Consider the following 17,387-nt stretch of genomic DNA (forward strand, 5'->3'; position numbering starts at 1 on the left):
TCACCCTTCTTGATCACCCTAGGACCTGACACAACTCAGAGATGCCCTGGCTCTCTGGGGAAACTCACCCACACACATCATTTAAGTTGTTATCTCTTTTGGGTCCTGGCGGGCCCAGATGCATAGGTGAGCAGGCAGTTGGAGGTTAATGAGGGGTGAAGACTGGCAATGCGGCCCCAGAGGCCAGGGGCAGGACCTGGAGGTGCCACCTGGGAAAAGCGTGGCCTTCAGTAGACGAGCCAGGCCTGGCTGACCGTCTTCCCTTCCCGCTCCGACTGGCTGGAGTGGACACCAGAGGACTGGGGAGCCTGTGGCTGGGCTTGGGGGCCCAAGAGGAGGGAAGGTCAGCTCTCTCTGGAGGGGCTAGCCAGGTGTCCCTGGTCAAGATCTTAACTTAGAGGTGCAGTCCCCCAAATATGGAGCCATATCACTCTGTGCAAGAGCATATGAGGGGTCCACAGATACGCATTTTAAAAGATTCAGTTATATATTTGTGGTAATGGTTCTTAGAAAAAAATGACAATCTTCTCTTTTTGGTAATGACATAGTCCTCCCCCTTCTTCTGCAGTTATTACACGGAGGCATGTACCTCGCATTTCTTGGCCAGTGAGGATAAACATCTTTTCAAATGTCTTTTTAAAATTGTTTTGATTAAAATTTTTTTAAAATTAATTAATAGACTTAATTTTTTAGAGCCGTTTTAGGTTTATAGAAGAATGAGGGGAAGATAGAATTCCCGAATACCACCCACCCTCTCCCCCGTGCAGTTCCCTCTATTATTAGCATGCTACATTCGTGTGGTACTTTTACTGCAATTGATGAGCCACGGTTACACAGTAGTATTAACTGAGGTGCGTAGTTTACACCAGGGTTCCCGGTTGGTGTTGCATATCCTCTGGGCCCACCGTTATGGTCCCCACACAGCAGTTCACTCCCTGAGCATCCGCTGTGCTCCGCCTGCTCACCCCGCTCCCCTCTGACCCTCGGCAACCACGGGTCTTTCTACTGTCTCCACAGTCTTGTCTTTTTCAGAATGTCAGAGAGTTGGAATCACACAGTATGTAGCCTCTCAGGTTGACTTTCTCACTTAGTGACATGCGTTTAAGTTTCCTCCATGCTTTTTCATGGCTCGATAGCTCCTTTCTTTGAGGCGCTGAATGATACTCCATTGTCTGGATGGAACTCAGTTCACGCATCACCTACGGAAGGAGGCCTGGTTGCTCCCGGGGTTTGGCAATCGTGAACAAAGCCGCCGTGAACATCTGCGTGCAGGGTTTTGTTATGAATGTAAGTTTTCAGCTCATTGGGTAATGGTATCTTTTTTTCTTTTTAAGTCCTCACGAGATGGCTTTTTAGAAAGTGAGGAGCGGGGGAGAGAGAAGGAGGGCGAGAGGGAGAAACATTGATGTCAGAGATCACATAGATTGGTTGCCTCCCGCGCCCCAACCAGGACTGGGAGTGGACTCGCAGCCGGGGTACATGCCCTTGACCAGGAATTGAACCCGGGACCCTCCGGTGCGTGGGCTGACACTCTAATCACTTAGCAACACCGGCCAGGGCATCTTTTCACTTTTTAAAAGTTGTGAAATATACCTAACGTAAGATGTGCCACTTTAGCCGCGTTTAGGTGTGCAGTGAGCGGCTCTGAGCACACGGACACGCACATGGCTGTGCACAGGCTTCTGGAATGACAGTGTGTCAGCGAGACACCCCCCGGCCCCGGGTGCGAGGCGTCAGCGTACAGGGCGGGCTGAGGCCGGGGACTTGTCCCTGAAGCATTTCAGCCTCCGCGTTCTTCCTGAGAAAGTCTGTCTGTTTAATACACTGATAGCATTTCTCAGCGGCCACCAGCATCAGGACCCCAACAGTGAATTTTGGAAACTATTTCTTTGCCCAGGCCCCGTGATTTGCTTTTTAAAACGGGGGCCTTGGGATTGCTCACTCTGTCCCTCGGATTTCTCCCGCTTCTCTGTGAGCAGCTGTGCACTGGCGCGATGAAGATGGCTGGTGGGCGGGGAGGGGACATGAAGGAAGCGAGGGGCCCGTCGAGTCCCCGCGTTGTGGCCTCTGAGGGTGGCAAGGGGGAGCACTGGACAGTGAGTCCAGCTGGCCAGGTGGTCTTCCCTGGCTCCTGCCTTCCCAGCCCGGTCCCTCGTTTCCCCCTCCGTGCAATGCAGGTGCTCCCATCGGCCACCTCCTCGATTCAGAGAGAAAAACAGGGCAGCTGCCGGTTGAGTTTCCTGAGGAAAGTGCCCTCTCCCGGGAGGAGGTGTTAGCGGGCATGTTGCCCTGCCCCAGGGATCAGCTGCGACGAAGAGATGTGGCTTTTGATGTGAGCACAGAGCAGGCCGCAGGGGACAAACCACAGCGGTGACAGTGTGTCAGCTCCGCGCCTCTCCTGCAGTGACTGTTTTCAAACCCCATCCCTCCCCCGAGGCAGTCAGTCTGGGTTTCTCTCCCCCTTCCCCAAGGCTGGGCTCATTCGGGGCGCGTGGGCTCAGGCCTCAGCACCCCACGCAGGCCCGCACTGAGGCCCCCGCGAGCTGGTCGCCCTCTGTCCAACCCTTTCCCTGGTCCCAGCCATGGAGGTCGTGCTGGGCTGCCGGCCCCGGGTGCGAGACCATCCGTCCCTCCCAGCGGGACACGTGCTGTGGCTGTGGCTGCTCTGTGGCCGGGGGCCTCCCCAGTTGCCCCGGGAACAGGGTCCAGGTCACCCCTGTACCCAACTCCCCCCTGAAGCAGAAGTTGAGGGTCCTCTCCCTCCCGTCCTGACCGTCCGCCTCCCCCCTGCTTCCGAGGACGGGAGAACTGCTCGCCCTCCCATCTCCTCCAGGGGTTTAGGCTCTGGTAGCCAGAAGGCTCTACCCCGTTTCGGCGACAGCAGCTCAGCAGAAGCCCTTGCCATCGATCTCTCTCCGCACGTACCATCTGGAGGCCGCTGCGAGGAGCATGCGGCTCTCTGGGGCCACCAGGCTGGCGTGGTGTGTCCACTCGGCCAGCTGGACCTGCGAGCAGTGGCCCTCAAAGCGTGCCGGCTCCCCCCGCCATGGGTCGGGTAACTGAGATGTGTGTCTGCACGATCTCAGCGTGAACCCCCATGAAGTTCCAGCTGCCATGGTGGGACTTGCTTCACAGCTCCGTCACCCCACTTTCCCACCCCCTGCAGCTGTTTCCTGGGGCCACCTCCCAAATAAGGTCCTGGTAATGACACCCTTTACTTGGGAACCCAACCTGAGACAGCACCCCTTCCCGGAGCCCTAAGGGAGCCTGCTGCACTGACTTCTGGGGGAAGAGCAAGGGGGTCGGAGGATGATCGGGTGGGGGAGCAATCGCGCATTAATAGTTCAAAAGATTATGGAAGAACTTTGAAACTTAAGTGAGTCAAGCTCTTGCTCCGTGCCTGGCACTGCACTCGGTGTTGTCACAGGCGTCATTTCACCTGCTCCTCCAGGAGCTCTGCCGAGTGACCTGCTCTCAGAGCCAAGGGACCTGGGTCCAGGGGATCCCCAGCAAGGGGGGCAATGAGGGTCAGGAACTCAGGTCTGGTGGTCTTGGGGAGCATCGTGAAATTCCTCAGCTCATAGCAAGGATGCAGCACTGCGAGGTCAGACATAGTCTTCCACTATGTCAGCGCTGAAGAATTCTAGTAGCCACCGACTAATCTCTAAAGATGTGTCTTCAAATCTTTCCTTTAAAAAGTATAAGGTCTCTCTCTCTCTCTCTCTCTCTCTCTCTCTCTCTCTCTCTCTCTCTTTGAGGCAGGTGGCATGTTACTGTGAGATCTATAAAGTTAGATGAGTTTGTGAGGAACAGAGAGTGGGAGAGATGGTCTCAGGATAAAAGAAAAAGAAGATTCACGTGGCACCTGCCCATTACTGTGGTGTAAATGCTCCCCCCATGGCCAGTTCCAGGCTATGAACATAACATTACAGAATCCAAAGTTGGGGAGAGGTACCACACCATTGGATGGCATTTCCATTATAATGATACAATCAATGTAAGTAACCTCAAGAGCATTGAGAATGGCAAGATGTAATAAAATAATTAGTAAGTGATGAGCTTTGAGTGTTTAGTAACCTAGTACTGAGGTAAAATTTACATAACATTAAATGTGGCATTTTAACTCTGTAAAGTGTACAATCAGGGCAGTGCATTTACAGCGTGCCCCCACCCCCTCGATCTGGCTCCAGAGCATTTCATCGCCCCACAAGGAAGCCCTGACTCAGTACACAGCCATTCTTCATTCTCCTTCCACCCCTGGCAATCACCATAACCTGTTTCTTTTTTGTGTGTGTGTGTCTATATATTCTGGGTTTTCCAGATAAGCGGAATTATACGTATGTGACCTCTGGAATCTGGCTTTTTTGAACTCAGCATAATGTTTTCAAGGCTCATCCATATTGTAGCATGTTTTTAAGGTTTATTCTCTTTTTATAGCTGAATAATATCTCACTATATGGATATAATGTATTTTGTTTATTTATCCATCAGTGGATGGATATCTGGGTTGATTTCAACTTTTGGCTATTTCCAGTTATGCTAGTATGCAGGTTTGTATTTGAATACCTATTTTCAATTCTTTTGGGTATATCCCCAGAAGTGGGATTGCTGGGTCAGGTAGTAGTTCTATATTTAACTTTTTAGGGAGCTGCCAAATTGTTCTCCATGTGGCTGCACCATTTTACATTCCCGCTAGCAGTGCAGAAGGGTTCCAATTTCTCCACATCCTCATCAGCACTTGTTATTTCCAGGTTATTATTATTATTACCATAGCCATACTAGCTGGTGTAGAGTCATATCTCATGGCATTTGTGACTCACATTTTTCTAATGACTCGTGATATTGAGCATCTTTACATGTACTTGGGCCATTTGTGTATCTTTCTTGGAGAAATGTCTATTCAAGTCCTTTGCTCAGTTTTAAATCGAGTTGTTTATTTTGTTGTTGTTGAGTTGTAAGAGTCCTTTATCTTTTCATTTCCTTGATGTGTCCCTTTATGCTCAAAAGCTTTTAATTTTGATGAAGTCCAATTTACCTTTTTATTTTTATTTTTGAATTGCTCATTCTTTTGGTGTCATATCTAAGAATTCGTTGCAAAACCCAAATTCATGAACATTTACTCCTTTGTTTTCTTCTAAGAGTTTTATAGTTTTAGCTCGTACATTTAGGTCTGTGATACAGTTTGAGTTCATTTTTGTATATGGTGTGAGGTAGAGGTTTAACTTCATTCTTCTGCATGTGACATCCTGTTGTAGTGCCTTTTAAATATGTTATTTAATTGTAAGTTTATATAATATAACTTTTAATTATGGCCATGTTTAACAACTGGCTTGAAAAATTCCTGAAAACTTAACCATCAGCTCTCACGAGCCAGTGTGAACCGGTCTGAGCTGGCTCCCACATGCCACTGCCTTTGCCATGTAAGCTGTGTGTCAAGTCACCTCCATTCTCTGAGCCTCAGTTTCCCCTTTCCTGATATGGGGATAAGAGTACTTTTCTTGGGGGATTGTTGTCAGGTTTCAGTGGGTGATGAATGCCCGGTGGGCGGCAGGGGAGAGTGTGCGTGTGATGAAAGACAGGTGCCCATGGTAAAGTCTGGTTTTGCCTGCAGGTTACCTAGCATCCTGGGCCACACAGACGATGTGGGATGGAGGTGCCAGAACTCAACTTCCCTGCCTCACCTGTCAGGGATCAGCCAGCTCTTGCCCCTGGGACTCCAGCGGCCTTAGGTCAGCAGGCCTCACCACACCTGACTCTGGGCCCCATCATTCTGCCGCCAGAGCAGAGCCTGGCTCCCACTGTGTTCCTGAAGGCACTGCCCATCCCACTGTACCACACAGTGCCTCCTGGGGGTCTCCAGCCACGTGCCCCCCTGGTGACGGGCGGTGTGGACGGGGGCAGCGTACCCTTCATCCTCAGCCCCCTGCTGCAGCCTGAAGGCCCTGGCCCTGCCCAGGTCGGGAAGCCAGTGACTCCAACAGTCACTGTGAACATCGTGGGCACTCTCCCTGTCCTGTCACCAGGGCCCACGCTGGGCAGTCCGGGGAAGGCGCGTAAAGCTGGCAAGTACCTGTGCCCACACTGCGGCCGGGACTGCCTGAAACCCAGTGTGCTGGAGAAGCACGTTCGGTCCCACACCGGAGAGAGGCCCTTCCCGTGCGCCACATGCGGCATCGCCTTCAAGACCCAGAGCAACCTGTACAAGCACAGGCGCACCCAGACCCACCTCAACAACTCCCGGCTGTCCGTGGGGTCCGACGGTGCGGGGGGCAGCCTCCTGGAGGAGGGCGACAAGGCCGTGGAGACCCCTGGAGCAGCCGGCAGGGGGGACAGCGGGAGCGTCGGTGGGGGTGATGGGGCTCGATCAGAGAGACCCCTTTCTCCAGGTGTCCAGGGTTCCGGGCACTGCCTGGTGCCCCCCATGCATCTTCCCCCGATTGCCAAGAACCTAGATCTGCAGGCAGAAGCTCTTTTCTGTCCAGCGTCCACACTGGCTGACAGAGAGGCCCCTCTGGACGCTACCCACGCAGCTCCCGTTGGGATCCCCTTGGCCAGCTCTCAGCGGGGGCGCAGGCCCCCGGGGCAGAAGTCTCCGACAGCGGGCAGGGCGTGCTCCCGGCAGGACACCCAGGCCTCGGAGAGCCGGCTGAGGAAGTGTGAGAGCACCGACTCGGGCTACCTGTCCCGCTCGGACAGCTCGGAGCAGCCGCCGGCCCCAGGCAGCCCCCCACACAGCCTGTCGGATCACAGTGTGGAGTCCGAGAGGGAGGGCGCCCCACGGCCTGGGGGGGCCAGGGCTGAGCCGGGAGGGCAGGAGCCCAGCCTGGAGCGGGAGAAGCGGCAGCTGGAGGAACGCATCGCCCGGCTCATCTCCCACAACCAGGCCGTGGTGGACGATCCCCAGCTGGACCACGTGCGGCCCCGCAAGACGGTCCTGTCCAAGCAGGGCAGCATCGACCTGCCCGTGCCCTACACCTACAAGGACTCCTTCCACTTCGAGATCCGGGCACTGGGGCCGGGACGCAGGAGGCACGGGGCCCTCTGCCCCGCCCGCTCCACCTGCGTGGCCTCTGACAGGGCGCGGCCCCTCCTCTTCCACTCTGTCCCCACTCAGCTCTCCACCACCGTGGAATGCGTGCCCGTCACTAGGAGCCACTCGCTGCCCTTCGTCGAGGGCACCAGGACATGGCAGGAGCCGCTGGACCCCCAGGACACCCGTCCCGGGAGGCGGGGGCCTCTGAGCCCCAGGTCTGTCCCCGCCCGACTCGGGGAGGTCCCCGGCAGCCACCCCCGGGCCCTGGTCAGACAGGCTGCGGTGGAGGACCTGCCGGGTCCTGCCACTGGAGACGCCGAGGCCCCCGCAGAGGACCGGGATGGAAAGCGAGCTGCAGCCGGGGAGGGGCCGGCGGGCAAGGGCAAGGCGGCCGCGAGGAGGCCCAGCCAGAGGAAGCCCAGGCCGTTCTCCCAGGAGAAGTGGCAGGTGTACGGCTGCGAGACGTTCCAGAGGATCTACCAGAAGAGCGCCGGCCGCCCACGAGGCAGGAGGCCCAGGGAGGCGGGCGCGGGCTGGGGCGCAGAGCCGGACCTGCCTGTGCTGGAGGAGGCGGTGGGGGGCGAGGGTGCAGCCCCTTCTCAGGACAGGAGGACCCCTGCTTGTGGGGACACTTCTGTGGGGGCCAGGCCAGGGCCTGGGGAAAGTCCACCAGCCGCAGGAAGCTTCTTGGTGACCAAGCCCCCCAAGCAGAGGGAGCCAGTGGCCAGAGCAAGAGGCGGTGAAGGGCCGGGGGCGGGCAGGGCCCCGTCACCTCCCGCCCTCAGCATCCAGGAACCCTGGTGTCTGGGCAGCACGAGCCTTGTGCTTCCTCCAAATGGGAGGCCGGAGCTGGGGTGTCAGCTGCCCCCCATCCCTGGTCCCCTCAAAGGTGGGGACCTGGAGGCTCCCAGGCTGGTTTTGCCAGACCCCAAGCTGGAAGGAGGCCCCAGTAGTGGCGGGGACACCCAGGGGCCCTGGCAGCAGGCCCTCGCGGTCCCGACACGGCCCAGCGGGAGCTCTGAGGAGCCCCAGCCTGCAGGGGACAAGCTGCTCTCAGAGAGGAAGAAGCTGCGGGTGGAGCAGCTGAGCTGCCCAGAGCAGCTGGGGTCTCTGGGAGTGAGAGACCAGGCCCCCGGGGGCCCAGCACAAGACAGCTCCCCACCCTCCTTGAACCAGGACAGTGGCTCTGGGGACAGGCTGCACACGAGTGCCGACGGCAGGGGGGCCTCCGGTACATCTTTCTCTGCGCCCTCGGTGGCCCTGCGACCAGCGGGGCCCGGGCCCGAGGCGCCTATGTGTGGTCCTGCCGCTGGAGCCCCCGGGGGGACCGCCTCCCAGCAGGCCCAGCCTTCAGACACCACCTTCCCCCCCAAGTACCTGCTCAGGTTACCGCAGGGAGAGAGCCCGAAGCCGCCGGCTGGTGCCCCGGAGCGCAGCCAGGGCCCTCTCTGCAGGAGCGGGCTGCCCCAGGACCCGGCCTCCTCTTCTGGGCCAGGGCTGGGGACCCACTCAGCCCCCCGCCTGGCCCCAGGCAGAGCCGACAACTTCGGGGAGGATGCCAGCTGGCCCAGGCTGTGGGGCAGGAGAAAGGGGGTACCAGGAGAAGAGAAAGGAGATTTGGACACCAGCACCCCCGCGGCCGGGGAGTCTCCGGGCTGGAATGTTGGGGCCCCCAGGGAGACCGCCTCTGCCCTGCGCACCCCGCCTTGTGACCCCGGGAGGAGTGAGACCCGAGACGCTGGACAGCTCTGTGTGGGCAGCATGTGGGCAAGGCGCAGGCCCTCTGGGGGTGTCCTGGGTCCCTGGACACTCAGCAGGGAAGTGGCGGGGCCTCCAGGTCCCCTGGCGGGGCACCGTCCCTGCTGCCCCTTCGAGCCCAGCTCCGTCCTCCCGGCCCCCCCGCCCTCGGGCTGCCCTGAGCTGGCCTGGAGCAGGACCTCCGAGAGCTCGGGCCTCTGCGGGCCCCAGGGCCCCTTCCCCTTGTTGCGGGCCGAGCCCCAGCTCACCTGGTGCTGCTTGAGCGGCAGCCTGCCTCTGCCCACGGAGCAGAAGGAGAAGGCCACGTCCGCGTACCGGGCGCTGCACTGCCCTGGGAGCAGTGCCCCGGCCCAGGCTGCAGATGTCCGGCCGGTGAGCAAGGCAGAGTCGGGACGACGGACTGGGACCAGCCCTGCAGGAGGAGGGGAGACACAGCCATGGAAGGTAACACAGCTTTGCCCCCGGGCCCCGGGCTGAGGGCACTGCCGAGCAGGTAGGACGTGCCACGATGGAGAAGAAGGGTGACGCAGTCCCCTGGCATCTGCCTCCGTTAGAACGTCTTCCCCGCCTGTCCTCCAGGGAAGTGGCTGCCACACCTGGGGGCGGGGACAGGAGAGAACAAAGGCCCCAAATGCCAAACAAAAGAAAATCATGAAAATGTTTCAAAGGAAGAATTAATTGTACCCAAGACTCTGGGTGATATAGTTTTCCTAACTAGACATAAATCGAACTCTGAGCTTCCCGGTAACAGAGGCAACATGTGAAATGAACGCTGCCTAAGAGAGCTCTCTGGGTCATCTAAGATTATCAGCCAGAATCTCTTACTGAGAGATAGACTCCAGGCAAGGGGGCGTGGGGGTGAGTCCCCACCTGGTGACTGAACAGTTAGTCCACAGTCCACAGTCCCGTTGGGAGGGATCCCACGCCTCTGGATTTCATAATGGGGGGTGTTGTCCCATTCGGGAGGTCTCAGACAGGGCAACAGACGAGGGTGCGGGGACCTCAGTGCTAATGTCACGGTGGGGACAATGACAGGGCCGGCCCAGAGCCTAGCAGGCTGTTCTCCCAGCGGGCGGCGGAGCCAGAGTGAGGGGCTGCGCTTCTTCCTCCTGCGCCTGGCGGGTGATAAAGAAGACGCTGGGCCCGACAGAGGGGCCTGCAAGGCCTGGGTTAGCCTTCCTTCTCCGAGAGACAGGAGGTATTGGGCATAGGGGTTCCGGGGGAGGGAGACTGGGGGATGGAGAAGAACCGGCCGTGCCGTTCCCCAGAACACCACACATCCGGGCCTTCCTCTGTGGACGCTCTGGACAGTCCTAGGTCCCTCCCAGGAACGCTTACACTGTCTGGCTATGCAGCACTTCCGTGCCTTGACTTCCCCAGATAGGTGTCCTGTGTGCAGACACAGCCCCCTGGGACTGTCCCCACCCGAGGGCTTTGAGCAATATGATGCCAACGTGCCTGGTATTTTCAGCTCTCCTGCCCAACAGCCCCAGGGATGACATCCGGGGACCCGGGGTCTGAGCCGGGCTGGACGAAGGGACCACCTCGGAGGAGGGCGAAGATGTGCCGGGGGAGCAGCAAGCAGAAAGCACTGAGAAGGTAGGTGTTTGGCCACCGCTGTCCTCTCCGCAGGTGCCTGTCGTGTTGGTAACTACAGACCTTGGCCTCACTAAACCCCAGGAAAAACGTCCCCTGGGATTCAAAAGGCGCCTCTGTGCTCCAGGGAAAGGGTTCCTGCCAAGAGCCGGGGTCTGGGCTTTCGAGGGGACAGGACCCGGCTGGTCCCCACAGCCCTCTGGCTGCGTAGTCTTCAGTGGCACCTTTCCAAGGCCAGGACCCCAGCGACTATTTGAAATAACTGACCTGAACCACACCCATCCAAGTTAAGTCCTCAAGAGAAAGTGTGTTAATTATTACAGCGTTTACTGCTTTTTTAATTAAGCAAGCGATGCAGGTCTTTTGCAGAAAAATTAGAATAAACAGATGAACAAAGAGAAGACAATAAAACTCCTGGTAATCTCTCCACCAGAGACAGGCAGCGTCAGCATTAGATGCCCTTCCAGACTGTTCTCTACCATGTGCTCGCGCATAATACACAGGCAGCACGTGGCGGGGTGTGGGTTTTAATGCCATTCTTTGATTGTCTTGCTCCTTTGCTCATAACCCTTCGTGCTGCCCGTGGCGTATGAGTTAGAAAGCCAGCTCTTTATCCAGCCCCTGCCCTCTCTAGTCCCCCCGCCCCCCCCAAGCTTTCAGCCTCCTTTCCGCACAATCTCCTCCTCTCCCACCCGGTGACTCGGTGCGGTGTCGCTGGCCCTTTCCCACTCTCTAATAGGACTCTGACCCCACGTCCCTACGACCCTCCGGCCCCCAGCAGCTCCCCTTCCAGGCATGCTCAGCCTCTGCACCCCATGACTGTCAGTAATCCATCCAAAGCCTAGCTCTGCTTCCAGAGGCAACGCGAACTCCTGACTCGGCCCTGCAGCGGCTCCGCCCTCCGTGGCTGCAGGCACCCCCTTCTGAGGCCCCGGCCCCTGCTCTGAGTGTCTGCCAGGATCGGGCGTCCAGAGTGGCCATCGCTGAGGGCTGTTCTGTACAGGGCACTGCACCATGATGCCCCACTTTTCTCAAGGGAATCTGAGACACACAGAAGTCAGGTGACCTCCCAGGGGCCTGTATGCCAGACAGCGGCCTTCCCCCCCCCCCCCCCCCCGGCAGTGGGCACCAGAGTTGCCTGCAGTTTCTGGAGTTTCCTTTGATGCTGGGTGGAACTCAGTGGGTCTGGGGGTGGGGGCTGAGGGTCTGCTTTCCTGGCATCCCTGGTGAAGCTGATTTGCTGACCGGGAGCGTCCTGAGGAGCCATGCTTCTGCCCACACCACATCCTGTCCTTCCCAGCGCCCGCCCTCTCTCTGACCCAATCCCCCTTCGCTTTCTTCTTTTGAAAGATTCGGGTGGTAAATGGGGCTCACCCACTAATCTCATCATCTTACCGTACCCACAATTACTCCTCAAAGTCCTTTTTGCCATGGAAGGTAACACATTGACAGGATCTGGGGATGAAGGGCTGGACACCATTCTTCTGCCTGCCACCCTATCCATCCATCTGTCCATCCATCCACCCGCACACACATGACTGTATGTATGCATATAGATAGTGTGTCCCCGAAATGTAAACACTTTGACAGCTGATAGCTCACTTAATTTTCACTTCTTTTCAGGTTTAACTGATTTGAAATAATGGATGAAACCAGACTAAGCTTTGAACAAAGAAAATTTATCGTAAAGTGCCACTAGGCTATTTTTTATGGGAGATACATAAAAGATAAAGTTCACAGCACAAAACTGTCAACACTCAATGAATTGAGGGCATATAAATACCAAACGAAATGATTCTTGATCCCCCTCCATTGCTTCGCGTTATCAGCAGTGCCTGGACCAGAATGGTCATCAGTTCAAAAACATGGAAATGATAAAAAAAAAAAAATCATTTCTGTAAGATTCTTTTAAATCTTGAAAATGAATTGTATGTTTATAAACACTGACTTTATAATCATTCAAAGTGCATATACATTTTGTAGGGACACCTGTATGTCTCAACCTCATCTATCAACCTGTGTGTTCTCTCCTCAAGAAAGAAGCCTATATTTTTAATTCTCTTTCCCATTTTACTTCAGTTGTCTTAATGTTCTATAGAAAACAAAATACTGTACTCGAGACCCCCCCCCCCCCTCGCTGAGGCCTTTGCTCACAGAGAATGGTGAGCTTTCTGTACCAGAGTATCTGTTCTCTTTTTTCTTGTTTTGGAAAATAAAACATAAAAAAAATGCAGGAAAGCTCAGAAAATATATGACAGACACCTGGGTAATGATCCAGTGTGAACAAATGTTAACATTTTGTTATATTTGCTTCTGAGCCTTTAAAAAATCACATAAACGGTTACTCTATACATTATATGTTGTGAAAAATAAAATAAATAAAACACAGAAGATAATGATGTAGTTTTATGTATTTGGCACTAATTGTTTCAATCCATCTTCTCATACTTGAAAAATTGAGGTATCCACTACTTGCACATAATAATGTTGATTTCTGTCTTTAAAATATGTATATAAATATCACGCTATATTTATTGTTCTGCCCGACTTTAAACTCAGTGTTGTGTTTCTGAAGATATAGCTCAAGTTCATTCCCTTCATTGCTGTAGAGTGCTCATCTCATGAGTACAACATTTCATTTATTTCCAAAATTTTTGACTTATTTTGCGATGAGCATGAGTATGCATGCCTCCGTAGGCACAGTGCAAGAAGTGGTCTAAGAAATATACTTAAAAGTGGAATTGCTAGATGATAAAGTAATCACATTTTCAACTTTACAAGTTATTACCAAGTCCCTCCACAATGGCAGTGCCATTTTCCTCCTCTGGGAGCAAGCGGCAGCCCTCGCCCACTTTCTTACTAAGGTCTGTTATTAGCAGACGTTTAAATGTTTTGCCCATCCAGAATCTGTAGGATTCTGCACCTATTTTAATTCTGTCTGTATTATTTGCCTGTTATATACATATATTGCAGATATTTTTTCCAAGTCTGTTATTTGTCTGTTTGAGCTCATTCATTTGTATTTCCCCACCTCACTGCAGATGTCCTGAGTCTTCATTCTTTTCACGTAGCAGACCTTCCTTCTGGGGTTGCTTTCTTCTGTCTAAGGCATGCTTTTAAGAATTCCCTTTAGAGGATAAAAACTACATTTACTTTATCAGTCTGAAAGTACATTTATTTCATTGTTTATTTCCAAAACATCCTTATTCTTGAGAAATATTTCTGCTGGGTATGCAGTCCTAGGTTGGCCTTGTCTTTAGCATGCAAAGCTATCCTAAGGCTGTGCCATGTGGTAGGGCAGTCAGCTCTGTCCTCTGAAGGTCTTCCATCTCTGGCTTCATTTCAGATCTCCTTTTAATCTTTGGTGTGCCACACTTTTATTTTGATGTAGAGAAGTATGTGTTACTTTTATTTATTCCATTAGAAATCCATTGGGCTTTTATGATTTATGGATTGATGTCTACCTAGAAAATTCTCAGGCCTCATTGCTCAAACACTGCCCTTGCCCCGTTCTCTCTCCTTTCTTTCTGGAACTCTAAAATAATGTACCGTAGGTGTCCTCAGTCTTCCACGCCTCTTTTTTTTTTAATCCTCACCCAAGGATATCGTTCCATTGGTTTTTAGAGAGTGGAAGAGAGAGGTCAAGACAGAGAGAAATATCAATATGACAGAAACACATCAATTGGTTGCCTCCTGTACCTACCCTGACCAGGGTCCAGGCTGGGGAGGAGCCTGCAACCAAGGTCTGTGCCTTTGATCAGAACCGAGCTCAGGACCCTTCGGTCCACAGGCCAATGCTCTATCCACTGAGCCACACCAACTAGGGCTTCCATGCCTCTTAACCTCTTTTCAATAACTTTGTCTCTCTGTGCTATCATCTCCATGCTTTGTTCAGATCTATCATTAAAATTTTACTAATTTTCTTAATCCACTGACTTATTTTTGAAAATTTCTGCTGAAATATATTGAATTTCAATATTATGCATAATTAAAATATGCAATTTAATAAGTTTTGACATGTGTGCACACCTGTGAAACCAATAACACCATCAGGATAATGAATGTGCCCATATCCCCAAAGTTTCCACATGTCCCTTTGTGATTCCTGCCTCTGGCCCACCTGACACCCGCCCATCCCCAGGTAACCACTGATGTGCCCGCTGTCACTATAGCTTAGTTCACTTCTAGAATCTTATAGAAATAAAGTCGTACAATATGTGCTCTGTTTCTTGAGGGAGGGGCCCTGGCTTTTCAGGCCCATTCATGTTGTTGTGTGTATGAATAATTCATTCCTTTTATTGCTAAATTAGTGGCCCAGTGCACAAAATTCATGCACATTAAAAGGGAATTAATTAGAGGAAATATTTTAATATTGCTATTTGCTGTTTCTCTATAATAGAAGTGTGAGAGATGAAAGGAAATTAGTAAAATGTATATGAAAATAATATATAAAGTTACTAATAAACAGTAACGAAAGGATATAAAAACAATAGAGGCATGATATAAAAACAACAAAAACATGATATAAAAGCAACAAGAACATGATATAAAAACAACAGTGATGCAAACAATGACTGATAAAGTGATTGAACTTATTCTAATATCTCCTGTCTACCACATTAAGAGTGAAAACACTTTCAAAGTGCTTGACTAATTTCCCTCTTGTTGAAGTATTTAGAACTTTAACTTTAACGTCATGTGATCTTAGAACCTGAGAGAAAGCAACATATAACTAACCATGTGCAAAAACAGGTTCAGGTAGGAATATTCCTACTCTGTCTAGAGTTTGTCCTTGTGATTTATTAATAGTCATCACAAATGCTGACATCACGGGAAGTTGTCGTTGAATCAATGTAAATGGGAGGCCAGTGTCAGATGGGGACAAATCAATTCTTGGAATCAGAACAACCTTTCCCTCTGCAGATCCTGTTAATACTTCATCTTTGATAATGTTAGGTCGTAATCTTTTGATAATAAATCTGGTACCATTACAAAGACCCCATTTACTATTAAGATTTCTCAATAGCATGATGATTGCACCCACTTTCAATTTTAATTTATGAGATGGCATTCCCGAAGAAATACTATTAAGAAATTCAATGGCAAAATTTTCCTTTTTAGTATCATCTGTGGAATCAATGGAATCATCACTCAAATATGTGTGAAAATCTCCATCGAGTATATCCAAAATTTCTTCATTTAATTTTTGAACATGCTCATTTTCTGGACAAAGAATTGCATGTCTAGATATATTTTTAATATTATCTATAGATAATACTATTTCCAAAGGTAGCTTCAATAATAGATCTGTTACAAATCATTTCACAGGGGATTTCAATAATATCCATTCCTAAATGAAAACTACTATCAAGTTTGCCATCTCCAAGTTTTACTAACCATCCACTATAAGCAGAATCCTCTGATCTCATATTTGTTTTAAGAGACAACTTTCTGAAATATCCCCAAACATTACAGTACTTTAAACTTGTTTGTACTATGGCCGATTGCATAGCATGCAGTACAATATTGAGACATTGTCAAAAATCCCCTCCAAGAAGGAGAACTTTCCCACCAAATACAACATTCAAATTCACAGTTTCTCTTAGTAATCTGTCTATGGCATTTATAGCATGACTGGATGCCATGGTTCATTCATCAATAATGAGAAGTTGGGCCTTTTTAATAGTTTTAGCAACTTCACTGTTTATATTGAGTCTAGAAATTGAAGTTTCATTTAATGGAATTGGTAATTTATATTGAGAATGAAAGGTTCTTCCATTGAGAAATAAATTTGCAGCAATTCCTGTAGACGCTCTTGGTAAAACAGTACCACCACAACCTCTAATACAATGTATTAAAACTTTTTAAAGATATGCCTCCACACCCTGAGGGCCGTTTCCTGCCTCAAACCTCGCCCTCGTGGGGAAACAGCTCAGGGAGGGTGCAACCATTGCCAAGTCAACCCCTGCAGGACTGACTTCTTTCCAGTTGGTTGAGCCTCGGTCGTGATGGGTGTTACACCCAGGGTTTTTATATAAATAGGGTAGATATGTCAGAATTTAGTTATATATTCACTTGTTGGTAGACATTTGGTTTGTTTCAGTTTGGGGCTGTTAAAATAGAATGACTATTCTTCTAGATATCTTTGTGTGGGTTATGCTCCCAGTTCCCTTGGGTACATACCTAGAAGTAGAATGGATGGAACATATGGTAGATGCATAATTGATTATTTAAGAAGCTGCCAAACTATTTTCCAAGGTGATTGCATCGTTTTCATTCCTACCAGCAGTGTGGGGAGTGCCAGCTTCTCCCCATCCTTACCAACACTCAGTGTGGCCATTCTTTTCGTCTTTACTCGTATTTTCAATCTTTTCAAAAAACACTAGTTTTTTGCTAGTTTATGCCTGACAGCGCCCACATAGGACATCTCGGCCTATCTGACTGTTTCCTGTGCTAGCTCGCACTAATGGCTCCTGGTTTCCTGGTTTGCTCTCAGAGTTTTGGCGGTGAGCTGAGATTTTTGGAACTTTGAGACTTGGCTTGGAGGTGGGTGTCTTCAGTGGTGACACGCTTCACCTCTGCCGAGTGCCTCTGGTCACTTACTTTAAAGAAAAATCTTGGTTTTAGGTTCCTTCATGCCACTGGGCAGTGAATGCAAATTGCAAGCCCGTGAGAAGACTGTCTTCTTATTATGAAATCAACGGGAGAGACTTTTGTCCCCCCTCCCCCCCATTCTGTGAGAAGGTTGGAGTTTTTATGTCCCCAGAGCAGGTGGTGGGGGTCGGTGTGTTATTTCTGATTCGCCCACATGTTGAGGGTATGACCCTCTGAGGTTTCTGCCTTGTGTAGGAGTGGACTCTCATCTGGGAGAGAGTCTGGGTTTCAATCCTGCACCCTTCACCCCAGCAGACCAAGCCAATGAAGGAACAAACTTACCTCAAGCTCCCTCAGATTGACAAAGCTCGCTTACCTTTCCAGGTTTCTGTTTCCTCTGGGTTTT

The 17,387-nt window shown here is 51.5% G+C and overlaps 1 protein-coding gene across 1 annotated transcript in view; it reads left to right on the forward strand.

Moving 5' to 3' along the window:
• Positions 1–5,626: 5,626 nt before the first annotated feature.
• Positions 5,627–17,387, forward strand: part of ZNF831 (zinc finger protein 831) — a 59,929-nt gene continuing 48,168 nt past the window's right edge. The window contains exons 1-2 of the mRNA XM_036320982.1: positions 5,627–9,235; positions 10,263–10,390. Of these exons, the coding sequence (XP_036176875.1) occupies positions 5,648–9,235; positions 10,263–10,390 (3,716 nt within the window). The 5' untranslated portion in view covers positions 5,627–5,647. The remainder of the gene's footprint in view (positions 9,236–10,262; positions 10,391–17,387) is intronic.

The sequence above is a fragment of the Myotis myotis genome, unplaced genomic scaffold (genome assembly GCF_014108235.1).
Source record: "Myotis myotis isolate mMyoMyo1 unplaced genomic scaffold, mMyoMyo1.p scaffold_m19_p_9, whole genome shotgun sequence".
Taxonomy (NCBI): domain Eukaryota; kingdom Metazoa; phylum Chordata; class Mammalia; order Chiroptera; family Vespertilionidae; genus Myotis; species Myotis myotis.